Genomic DNA, 13,274 nt, shown 5'->3' with positions numbered 1-13,274 from the left:
AATATTTAAAGACTGGAGAGCACAAGAAAAGTTTGCTGCTATTTGACTTTACTGTTGCATTGATCTTCAGAATTAAATATAAACTTGTCAGTTGACATTATTCTAAGAATTATTCTCACAGCATTTAGACTTTTTTCAGTTGTAAAATAAGGGAGAGGAGTGCAGATCCCTGCTCACACTGTGATTGCTGCTCAGAGAGGGAGGCTGGAAAGGGACCAACATGACAAAGGTAACAGAGAAGAACATTGGGAAAACAGTGTTTAAATAATCCCTTACATGACTAAAAGTTACTGTTTAGGGTATATTCTCCAAGTAACAGAAGGTAGAAAAGGGACACAGCACCCATACCTATAACTCTCCTGGCCTGCACTATCCTAATACCACCTCTTCACACTCCCCAACCAATCCATAATCTTCATCTCTGTTCACTAAAAATTCTCTTTCCTATGTTTCCACATATTTCCATTCTTTAGCAAATAAAGAATCATAATTGAATCATGATTCTATTATCTTCTCTACCGCTTTTATTACTATTAACATCTTTTATGATTAATGCTAATTTCCTCAGCAATGGTCTAAAAATAATATCAGAGTCCACATGTGGCTTTTATGGCACTGTTTATATTCTTAAAAACAGAAATTTTCATCCGAGGGAAAAACTGCTAGAAGAAACTCCTAAGGAATGTGGGCAAAGGATATACAAAGAGAGGGTCTGAACTCATAGCATGTCAGTGTTGTTCAGATTCAGGCCACATACAGACATTCATTCAGTTTCTACATTATGTTGCTGCTCTCCCAGTAGAAACCAGTAAGTTTACAGATGGTTCAGGATTTTTCTCCAAGAGCAAAAATGGCCACTCTGGGAAAAAATAACCCAAGACAAACCAGGGTTTAATTGCTTCCAGAAGAAGTTCTCCTGAGACAGTGAATGCCTGTGCCTGTGCTTTGATCCTGGTCCTACCTCCTGGGAGATAGTACATCACTTGGACTTGACCCTACAGCTTCAGCAGCACATGTCCCTTCTCAATCCCCACACTGTGCTGCAGGGAGGCACAGGCTGACCCTGAGCAGTCTGGGTCAGCCAATAAGGGCTGTCCTGTGCACTGCAGCCACCTGTCTCCAGGTGGATGGAGGGAGCCTGCAGAACACAATGAGATGTGTGCACAGGGGTGCCAGGCCATGCATCAACACAGCATCAGCTCTCTGCTCTCAGGGGATCAGCAATCAAATATCTGCTCAGGGTTCTTACTAAGTTTTTCTAGCAGGAAAATAAACACAGGAGAATTCTCTCAGATCATTTGAACATGTAGCCTCAGTGACCATAGCATGTAACTTTTAGCCACACAATTACTATGTCAGACTCTCTGGAGACCCTTTTCTAAGGTCCTATACTTACCACACAGACAGTTCAATCTCTCTGGCTTGTCCAGTCCCAGTTTCAACTTTAAGATTTATAACTTTTTTAATATCACTTCCTCAAGAGTCAGTGGGTACAATTTTGAGGTATACAGATACACTACACAATGGAGAATGTTGACGGTCTAATTTGAAATGCAAATTTTACTGTGCAAGGAACACTTAGCATATCAACAGTTAGGAACTGAAAAATTAAAAAGGAGCAATTTAAAAGCATACAAAAATTCTATCCAGCTTGTATTATATTTAGTGGTAACATTCTAACTGAATCTGGGCAGAATCAAGTCCAGAGTTTCAAGTCAACAGATTAAAGATTTCTGAAATGAAAAGAAGCCATCTAAAACAGACTGAAAATATTGATTAGTTACTGGAGAGCCAGAAAATAATATTTACCACTGGCAAGTAGGAGACTTTCCTCTGGTCAATTTCAGCTGAATGTAAACTTTCATTAAAAAAAAAAATAGGTAAAGTTCTTCAAATAGCTAAGGAAAGCAACAGCATACATAAGTATATTTCTAAATAAACACCGACAGTTATAAATTGCAAAGATAATCTTTCAAATAAAACCCAGTGAAGTCCTGTCTTCCTGAATTTAAAAACACACTTGCATCCACTGCTGATAATTTAATCAACTTATAACTAACAGATACCTGACAAGTTTTTCAGACCATGAACTAATGAATACACACTAGAAGAAAGTAGGCTATTTTTTCTTTTTATGCCAAGTACACACACACACACGCACACTGAATACTATAAATTTATGTATTTGTATTTCAAGCCCACTCAGAAACTGGGGGGGAAAAAAAGAATGTAATTTCTTCACTTTCAAATACATCACACTTCACCAAATTAGTTTGGCAATGTTACTTTGAATACGTATAAATTTAAACTTGCAACCTTAACTTCCTTAATTATTTGTGAATTTGCTTAAATTCCCATTCTGACACTCCCTCCTTGTTAAGCTTTTGCTAGATTCCACACAAGCTTTTAATCAAAACAGACATGGTTCTCAGTTGGTATTAACAGGCATAGCTTCACTGGTGTTAATGGCAGTATACCTATTTGTACCAGCTGAGGATCTTATCCATCAAATGCAACACTGAATGGGACATTATTTGAAAGGTCTTTAAATTTTTAATATCACAGACTTCAAACATAGTTAATTTTGGCAAGTTTATGCCAGTCATGCTCCACAGAAGACATCCCTCCCTATTGGATTCTTTACTTCTAGAAAGAGAGAATGTGCATGGAACACATCCAGCTGTCTTTCTAGTCCAGGGCTGGGGTTGGGAAGATGTGATCACCAAACTCACATTAAGGAAGAGGAAAGGAGGATTACAGAATTTTGTTAAAAGTAGGATGTCTTGTTCTGAGAAACCAGTTCAGCTTATATTGAAGACATGGTCTGAAGACTATTTTTTGTTAATAGTGATCAGTAGTTACAAACTGTAACAAGGAGTTTCCTTCTCTGGTGTCTTCTATAACTTCTATGAAATCCCTACTAGAAGTATAACCCCCTTGATTAGATTAACAGGGCATATCCCGACAAGCATGCATGTGCTGAGGTGCATGTTTTGCACAGGACAAACAGTAGTGGCACATAGTTGTGCCACTGCTATTTGTCCCTAGGCATGACTTTGCATATACGCATGGCAAAGTGACCAGTGTAGGGTAGAGTAGGGGAGGCTGGGGGCAGCACCTGTGCAGGCCCCAGCAGCTTTACCTGGGGTCTTCCCAGGGCAGCAGTGGCACCAAGCTGGACACTTTAAGCCTGGACAGCAGCCAGAGCGTGATTCCAGCCAGGCAGGCTGCCATGTGCGTCACGCTACTTCTTTTAGAGGTGGGTTTTGTGTTGATTTTTTTTTTTTTATACTGGAATCTCCGGTGTCAAAAGAAACTGTTGTGCTGCAAATTAGCCGCACAGCAAATGTGGCCGGATGCAATGTGCTGTGTGGTTTGAGGTGCTGCAAACAGCACATGCACATGTGTCATAATGCACCCACAGAGTATATGTATTTGGAAAATGCTCACTCAGAAGTTACTCTGGTCTTTAAACATCAAACTATAGATTCTGACAGGAATCCTTGACAAGTGAAAAATGTTGACATTTCAGATGCTCACATCGTTTTGAACTTCCAAAACTGTTTTCTTAAAGAACTCAGTTAATTTCCTTGCACAACAGCCATTTTTCCTCTTGAACCTATATACTCCTTCAGTTGTACCAATATAGCTGGCAAATTCTTGGCGTCTCAGATACTGATTTCACAACATTTAGTTACGCTAGTTTCAGCAACGGAGCTTACTACATTATTTTTCTTACTCATAGTTATGAATTTTACTAAATTTAAAAGCTCCACCAAACATGTTTCTAAATAGATAAATTTAATTCATTTAAATCAATTCTCAAAGAATTTACAAACTTTGTCAACATTGTAAAAGACTTACACATGAAGGATTCAGGCAAAAAGCTACAGTTAATAAATATCACAAAGACTGTCACGTGGAGTCACTAACTTTCATCTGCCCCATTATGGTATAAACTTGAGCTGCCTTATCTCTCTGTAGAATTTATTAACTACACAATTATCCCCTGCCTCAATGGCAGATGAGACAGTTCCCAGCATTACTATAGCTACTGGACTGAGCCACAGAGCCTTCCCTGTCATACTGTGCTTAACACCTGAAGTGCCTTTTTTCAGGTTGCCAGTGACTCTATAGTAAATGCACGTTACTACAAACTGTAAAAATTCAGTAAAGGATTTTAAGAAACCTGAGGTGTCTCTCCTACAGCTTTACCAGAAATAAGGTTCTACAAACCAAAATGTTCCTCTCATTGACACTTGGTCATTTCCATTTCCATCAGTAGGCTTGAACACACACAATTGTTAGGAATTTCAAAACAGTTCAGCTGATGATATGTAAACAGAATGCAGAACATAAAGAAATATATACTGACTCTGAAGAGTTAACAGTAGTAATAGTAAAAACAAGTTTTTAGTTGCCTCTGTGAGAACATACATATAGAAAAACTTCATAAAAATGGCACCTCTAGTCAAATGTCAGAGTACAGCTACAGGAAGCACAGCGCATTAGCAAGGACTTCTGGGAATAGGTCGAAGTCAATTGTGTAGATCTAGATGGAATCTGACAGTACTCAAATGATTAAATCCTAAAATAATTACTTATTGTGAGAAATGTTCTGTGAACTAGGTGTCTGAAAGATTCTTCATGGAAACCATCATTAAGCTTTAAACCCAAGTTGTTTTTTTTAGATATGACATCTCAAAAAGTTTGTTCTACACAATGCTTGAAAAAGTACCATTTGTCCCTATAGAGATTAGGAAGCTTTCCTCAGTCAATGCCAGCTTCTAGCAAACTGAAACTTACATTAAAAAGAATTAAATTGATTTATTTTATGTTTGCAAAGGCAACCTTCTAAACACCAACAAAGCATAGACTAACTCAGCAATATTTTGTTAAATTTGCAATACACAATTCCAGGTCCATTGTAGTTACTCACAACATTGTTAAACTGCAGCAGAATGAAAACTAGTCTTATTTAGACCTCACAAGCAGTCACGAAACTGTGAATAATGAGTTCAATTTCATGCTGCAGCGGACTGATATGAATAGCAACAGAGATAGGAAGCAGGGCTATTCACCAAGAGCTAAAAACTGGGAAAAGGAAGGATAGTAAATATAATCCTTTTCCTGCAACCAAAAAGCTGAAGAGAACAACACTAAAGACTCCACCACAACTGAGCCCTGGAATAAGAGAATATATGGGGAAGGATGAGGGATTCATAGATTTTTAAAACACAAAGGGAACATTATGATAATGTATTATGACCTATATGAATGTAGGCTATAGAATTTCATCAATGATTCCTTCAACAAGCTCATAATTTTTGGCTGAGCTAGAGTATATCCTTTAGAAAGATTTCCAACCTAGGAAGAGAACCAAGAGAAAATACCCTTCCTTTTAATAGCCAGAGGGAAACGGAAGGAATAGAGAGATGATTCAAATCTGTCAGTCACCTAATAACTGGAAAGCCTGTATCCCAAAATATGGTTCAGGACATTTCCCGGGAACCTCCACTTTCCCTGTAGTGCCCATACCAAGTCTCTGACTAACAGGCTTAATTGTCCAGCTATTTGGTGTCTGGTAAAATTTCAGTATGTCTATGAAGGGATGGCTGTGAAAAAGGAGAGAGAAAGCAGGAGATAATGTCTGAAAAAGAGTTGGTCTCATAAAAGGTATCATTTTGGAACCAAGAGTTCTAGTTTTTTGTATGTCTTTTTGTCTCAGACCAACGTGGCTACCAAGTATACCCCTGAAACATGGAAGATGCTGAATTTCAGCCAGTTTTGGATTTTAAACTTCATTGCAGAACAACAAGGAAGTTTTTTTGCCTCCCTGCCTGCCACTTCCAGGGAAGGAATTCTACTTGATCAACACATCAAAGATCAACACATCAAAGAGCTACTCAACACAGCTCACAAAGACACTCTCATAGACCCAGAGGGACAGACTTCCATCTTCAAGTCCCTCTGTGCAAAAATGAAGTTTATTTTCTACCTATGGGGACTTTTTACCATCTTGTACCATCTACGCTTTTCCCAGAGCCTAACGAAGGGGCTTTGATCCTGAAAGCTTGCAGAAAAGAACAATTTTCTTGCCATTTTCCAGTTGGTCTAATAAAAGGTATCATTTTGGAACCAAGAGTTCTAGTTTTTTGTAGGTATGTCACACAGAACTTGTCTATATACAAAGTTATATCAGTTTAACAAAAGGCAAGATTTTTAAACAAATTTAATTAAACCAGTGCAAAAAGTTCTGTATACTCCTATATCGGTTTACAACAAATTTATTTTAGTTTTAACATAAGTTGCTAAGGAATGTACTTTAAGCTAAACTATAATAAAATACTCAAAACACAACTTGTATCTGCACAGGATTTTACACTGGTTTAACTATATCAGTTTAAAATGAATTTAGCTTAAATCAGAGCCACTTCGGAGAGTAGAAAAGGCCTATCAGGGAGTTTCTTGAGCAAGCAGCATTGAAGAATGAAGAACATGGAAAACTGAAAAAGAAGCAACTGTACATAGTAGGGAGAAAGGAAGTGAAAGGACCAAAGTAAGTGTAGTAAGACTAAAGGAAGAAGAAAGAGAGAGAGAGGGAGGAAAAAATTCAGACACTGAAGACAATGCTGAAAAAGATTAGCTATGGTCTAATATAAGAAAGAAAAAGTTGAGTGCACTCAAAGGTAAATCAGGAATAAATCAACAGCAGAGTGTTATAGTAAAGTTACATGTTTTTAAATGTATTAAGCTAAAAAAAGTCACAATTAAATATTGCACACAACAAACAGTGAACAATGCATTCTGCTAACTTTGGAAAAATGGTACAGGTTAGTTTGCTGAATTGTTCCCAGCCAGTAGCTGTCAAGTATAAATTTTACAACTCAACTTAGCAGTGTTTTCAAACACGATTTTACGCCTATGTATTAGACAATCTGTTTCCAGAGAATGTGATGTTAATCTCAAGGTTTACTAACAAATTCTCACATTTTCTCTCAAAAGCGTAGGCAACATTTCAAATGCAATAGTATTTTCAGAAAAAAATTTCAAGACCACAAGCCAAAATTTAGATTTGTAATAGAAATCTAGTTACAATATTAACTATTTTCCCTCCATGAACCTTATTTTCAACAATGCTGTAAGAGTTTGAGGGTAGAAATAAAACTCGAAGAGCTTGACAGATGTTACAAATCTGTACCTTTATCACCAAAAATAAAATCATATCTCACATCATGATAATAAAATAGGCAACATTATTTTGTATGTTTGCGTAAATGGGATACACAATTGTGTATCAAAAGTTTTATGTGCATGAGTTCAAGGATGCACTACTTATGTGGCATAGTCACTTGTTAGTTATGCTAGTCATCACAAAAGTGTCAATAAAACCTTCATATCACCACATGTAGCATGAACAAAGTATATTACACAGAAATTATATTAAGAGCGTTTTGGAGAGCATATATCCACTTTATAGGACTCAGGGGTCACCTCTAAAAAGATCTAAAATAGATAAGCACAGAAGTGTTATCACTGCAAAATCCATTATCTCAGTCATTTCCAGTCTCCTGCTGGATCCCATCAGAAAGTTTAGAATATTCCCTTACCAATGATTCAAAGCTCCCAGATTTATGGGCTTGTGAAATGATAATTAAAATTGTGTAGAAAGTTGTTATTGTCACAACTCTAAATCTTGCCTGAATTAAAACTTAGAAACACTGGGAGAATTTTCAGATAGAGGGGAGGGAGGGAAGGTAGAGAAGTTTTATTCAGGTTTTTTTGTTGTTGTTGTTGGGGGGGTTGTAAAATTAAACATTGTTTTGAGCTGCTCAAGGTTTTTGTGTGCTAAAATAAATTCTGAAAAAAGTGACTGGACAGATCAGATGTAGCAGTGAAAATTGCATGGTAAATTTATTATATGGATCGCACATGTGCATACACAACCTGTATTACACACACAGAATTACCTTAACCTTACTTAATCAAAACAGCTTTATAAAAATATTTAAAGCTCAAATGAGCACCTAGGTAAAATTCTAGTTATGCAGCTGTGGGTTCATACACATCTAAACACTTTTCAGAACTAGTTTTAGATTGAATAGTAACATCTTCCACACTGTGAGAACATAGCATTTATCTGTTTCAGTCTGAAACCAAAGATGTAAATACTATAGCATCAGAAAGGAAATATGATCATTCATCTAAATTCAACAGAAAAGCCATCTACTTCAAAACGCTAAATGACATGCCAGATATTACACAGTGTCTATACTATGAGATCAACTATGTTATGAGAGCACATTAGAAATCAAAATTTTCCATCTTACAAAATAGTTGGGACCAAACAAAAAGTCCCTGAAATGTGTAAAAATTGTGATACTAAACTATTAACAAAAAGGGCTCATCCAGAAACCAGAACCATTGTATATTCTGGGACAACCTATGCTAGCTGAAGTCCCACAGCACTGAAATTTATATATCAGACAAATGGAACTGTCAAATGCAACTACCTGTTCCTGCTACATCATTTTGTTCCATTCATTTAATGGTCCTTCTTTAGGGAACAAAAGGTTCCAATAACAACAACAACATCATCATCTTAGGGCTTGTATACACCTGGGTGTTTTGCACTGATGCAACTAAATTCATTTAAATATACAGACAACCCACCCCCGCTTAGCGCTCTTAATTGGTTCCTGAAAAATCAAGCGTTAATTGAAAAGAGCCTTAAGTGAAACCAAAAGTATTTGACAACCCAAGATGGTGACCACAATTGTTTTTAATGACCCAAGATGGTGATTGCGAGCATTATAATGAAACTCGCTGAGCGCTTAGTGAAATCAGGTATCAATTTAAAACGTGTGTTATAGTGAAATAGCGCTAAGCAAAACAACGTTAAGCAGGGGTAGCCTGTAGTTGTGTAAATCCTTAATACAGATATACTTAAAAAAGGTTAAAATCATATATGTAGTGAAACTTTAATAGGATAATTAACTAATTAGGTTACGGCAAAATTTAAAAGAGTGTTTCTACACTGGGGACTGGCATTGGGGTACAGCAATAGATTCAGATACACCAACATAAGATGTCTAATATTTATTTGCTCTTATGCAACTGAGAACAGTTTTGGTTCGACTCCAAGCAACCAATATTATCAAGTACAGAAAGTACATGTTAACTTAATGAACTCAAGTTTTCAAAAATATTTATTCAGTGTCTACCCACAGCAATATTAAAGTTAAAGACAGAAGGAACACTGGATACAACAAAAATGAATGTTAAAAGAATCTTACCTTTATTCGATTTGGATGACTTGTTCTTATTAGGTTTAAAACAAGAGCTCCTTGATTTTTCTTCTCTATCCTTAATAAATTTTTGTACATCATCCAAAGAAAGTTTCTGAAGGACAACTACTGGCTTAGCTCCCTTATTCAGATCTTCGACTAGCCCAATCTTCTCTACTTTGTCCTTATGTTCACTCTTAATTTCAGCTTTCCTCGACTCCTGAGTGACATTGCCATCCTTATCACGCTTGATTTTGGGAATGACAAAATGTTTCAATGCACCAGATCTTCCCCCCAACAAATAACTGGGAAACTCTGCTTTATTGTCAGTATGTGCTTTATTACTATCTACTTTACTCTTATTACCCTCTGTCCTTCGTTCATCCTTGCTGTTTGGTGATTTAAAACCAGGTTTATCAGGTCTTGATTTACTGGAATCTCCTTTACTTTCCTGTTTAATACGAGGACTGTCAGGTCGTGATTTCTGTTCCCCAGAAGAAAGCCTCTCTCTTGGCTCACCGGACTCATGTCTATGTTTTCGTTCCAGTTTCTCAGCTTTTGAACTATCAGGTTTAATTCCATGCTTAGAATCATGTTCGCTTTTGTTTGAGGATCTTAAATATTCAGGTCTTCTAATCTTAGATGGATCTCCCCTGTATCTTTCTGATTCACTTCTGTCTTCAGGCTTTTGTTTAAGGCTATCATGGTCACGCCTTGGTGTCTCAGGAATTGAACGTCCATCAGGTCTTTGTTTTGTTGGATCTGATCTACTTTCAGATTTTACCCTAGAGGAATCACATTTAACATCCTGTTTATGTCTGGATATTTCAGATTTCTTTTCCGAAGATGGTTTACCAGAGTCCCTCCTATTGTCATGTCTGTGTTTTGGCGTTTCCGGCCTGCCTTCATTCTTCTGCTTTGGCGTTTCCGGCCTGCCTTCATTCTTCTGCTTTGGCGTTTCCGGCCTGCCTTCATTCTTCTGCTTTGGCGTTTCCGGCCTGCCTTCATTCTTCTGCTTTGGCGTCTCAGGCCGCTGCCGTATTTCCTGTTTGCCATTGTTTTGCTTTCCCTCATTTTGCTTTGCTTCTATCTGTCTGCTTTCATTTTGTTTCACCTCTGTCTGCTTGCTCTCATGCTTGCTTTCATGTTTAGCTTCTATCTGTTTGCTTTCATTGTGTTTACTTTCCATCCGCTTGCTCTCATTTTGTTGTACTTCTGTCTGTCTGTTTTCATTTTGTTTAATATCTGTCTTTTGACCCTCAGAATCCAACTTTTTTCTAAGGGTCTCAGGATGGTTTTCAGGTTTGAGTTTAAGAACTCCAACAGTATCTTCTTGAGGAACAAAAATAGATCCATCATTACACTGTTTTATTTCTTCAGGTTTTTTGATGGTATCTGAATCCTGAGTTACAGTTGCCTGAGAATCCACTCGTCCTGCTTGTTGAAGATTAATACTAACCAGCAGTGCTGGCTTTGACCCATTTCCTGCTGAACCTGTCTCCTGAGAAGCTGGTCTATTTCCTCCAGTAGCACCCCCAGCCTCCTGTGGATAAGAATCTTGTTTTCGCTTCTTCAAAGGTTTATCTGCAGATTGAAAGAAAAAGACCACAGATGACATACCCAAAAGGTTGGCAAATCCTCTGCTCCCCAAAAAAACTGAAAAGCAATTTCCCTCCACAAACAAGTGTGTGCACACCCAAAAAAGTAAGAGTGCATGCAAATTCTATACACATACTACTTTGATTATTCATGGACTGTGGGTAAGAATCAGTCTGCTATAGGTACAAATAAGGCCTTTTTAAAAACACAAAGTATGATACTATATTTCTGGTAAGTTCACAATGAACAAATTAAGGCATGAGCAGCTGCTATTCACAACAAAAAATTCTGTCACAGTTCCTGTTAAATGTTAAAATAACATGTAGCATTCACAAGTACGCAAAGATAAAGTTATTCAACTATAACAATGACCTGGTATTTTTGGGCATAATATTACAATACACTTTTTCCTGAAGGAATGACCCCAACTCACTGTTGATTCAGGTTGATGAAAGAAGCAAGGATCTATAGTGATTAAGATGGGGATTCTCTTTGCTTTGTTTACTACACGCTGAACAGTGACAATAAATATACTCAACATCTATTTTTAGCATTTCACACCTCAACTTGGAGACATGTAACATTGTGATAGTTGAAGACTGTTCCATAGTGAATTTACACCACGGGGCAGCGTTACGCAATTATAAGCTACAGAACTTTCCTTTGCAATGCTATTAAAATTTTTCTAGATATGATATATAAAATTATCTATGTTCAATTAGATGGTTCTACATTTATAATTTCACTTTACAGTAAAAACAGAGTGCAGAATAAATTGGGTTTAAAATAGGCAACACATCTTGTAATTATGTAAATTGATAGAATTTAGACACCTATGTCGTCTGTTCAACTAGGAAATGTTCTATATAAAAATTAATTTAGTTTATCACAGAAACTAAAACCCTTACCTTCACTAAAGCTCATACTTTATGCTGTCAAACAGGTCTTATTTGAAAAAAACCCAAGTATTCTCCTATAATCAGAGAACTTGCTTTTAGACCCAAAGGAATTATTAAACTTTGTCAATTGTGTCTTACATAGGCATGAAATCCAGTTATTAAAAAAAAAATAAAGCTAATTCACATCAAAATTTTCAATTGTTCACTGTTTCCTCCAGCATCAGCCACAGTCTCTTTATAAGAAGGATACTCAACTCTACATCAACAGAGAGAGAGAGCGAGAGAGAGCGAGAGAGAGAGAGAGAAAACGAAGAAGAAAGAAGGGGGGTGGAGAAAGAAACAAACTATAAGAGGAAAAACACATTAAAATGTTAATTCCCTAAATCTAAGTGAATCAGATGGGTAAATAAGAAAGGTAAAAATTCATTAATCTGCAAAGAAATAGAATTATAGCCTTTGTAAGATTCCTGAAGAACCAGAAGGATTTTCTTCAAAGTTAAATATAGAGCAAGCTATAACAAGCTGGTCAGTTGCAATAAGTAAACAGACATTTCTATTTTATTTTTGTTCATATTTCTTTTTATTTTTTTAGATAAGGACCTATAGCTTGCTAAAAATCGAACTTCAGATATAAATTTCTGACTGCTGCGGAGATGACAAGCAGATAAAATGTTAAGTACTAAACAGACAAATATAAATAAGGCTATATAATATAATACATAAATAACATTGGAAATTTTTAAAAAGCTCTTCATTATTTTCATTTAAGTAATTAGAAAGTGGGAAAGTTTGGCTTTCCTTACTTTAGAAACAAGCTCTGAAAGCAAAAAATACCCACTTTAGCTTTGGAGGTCATAGGTTCCCTACCTAAAAGCTACTGAATGAGAGAACTTCCTTAAAATCTCCATGCCTAACAGTCATAGTAAGAGACATTTTTCCTCTATGAATGGACACAGAAGAGATTATTTGGCTTCATGCCAGGATTTAAGTACTACCAAGCAGCACAAGCTTCCAGAGTGACAACCTCCAGATTTAAAAAATGTAATGTTATACATGTAATTTCATAATTATGCCAAAAGAAATCTTTTATAAAAGATCCTTAAGAAGTTTATGGCCTTTTGGGAAAAAAGAAAAAACAACATGTGTTCAGACCAGTGATTCTCAGGCAGTGTGTCAGGGTACCCTGGGGTGCCATGAGAGCCTTTTAGGGGTGCAACATGAAATGTGAGGAGAGGAGCAGATAAGGGCAGGCTGAGGTTAGAGCTGTGAGTAGATAAACAGATAAGGGCAGGTTCAGGCTCTCCCTAACTGGCTTCTCCCCCCATCCCCACTGCCTGGCCTCTCTGCAAGGCGACAAGCAACATAAAAAATAGTTTTTGAAACGGGGTGCCACACAATTCACAAAAAAGTTATGGATGAGCACCACAAGTTTGACAAGGGGTGCTTTGAGTCTGAAAAGGTTGAGAACCATTGGCTTTGACACTTAAAA

The 13,274-nt window shown here is 36.9% G+C and overlaps 1 protein-coding gene across 5 annotated transcripts in view; it reads right to left on the bottom strand.

Annotated features, from left to right (window-relative positions):
• The window catches only part of NIPBL (NIPBL cohesin loading factor), a 217,106-nt gene that overhangs the window by 60,184 nt on the left and 143,648 nt on the right, over positions 1–13,274 (bottom strand). For 4 of the 5 annotated variants that reach the window (XM_090037948.1, XM_090037947.1, XM_090037951.1 and 1 more), the window contains one exon: positions 9,297–10,871. The exons of the other annotated variant lie outside the window; for it this stretch is intronic. In XM_090037948.1, the coding sequence (XP_089894074.1) occupies positions 9,297–10,871 (1,575 nt within the window). The remainder of the gene's footprint in view (positions 1–9,296; positions 10,872–13,274) is intronic. 5 annotated transcript variants of the gene reach the window in all.

Source organism: Crocodylus siamensis, chromosome 3, assembly GCF_052110815.1.
Source record: "Crocodylus siamensis isolate JL-2025a chromosome 3, ASM5211081v1, whole genome shotgun sequence".
NCBI lineage: Eukaryota > Metazoa > Chordata > Crocodylia > Crocodylidae > Crocodylus > Crocodylus siamensis.
The sequence above is the reverse complement of the archived record's forward strand: the minus strand, read 5'-3'. Positions and strand labels throughout refer to the sequence as shown.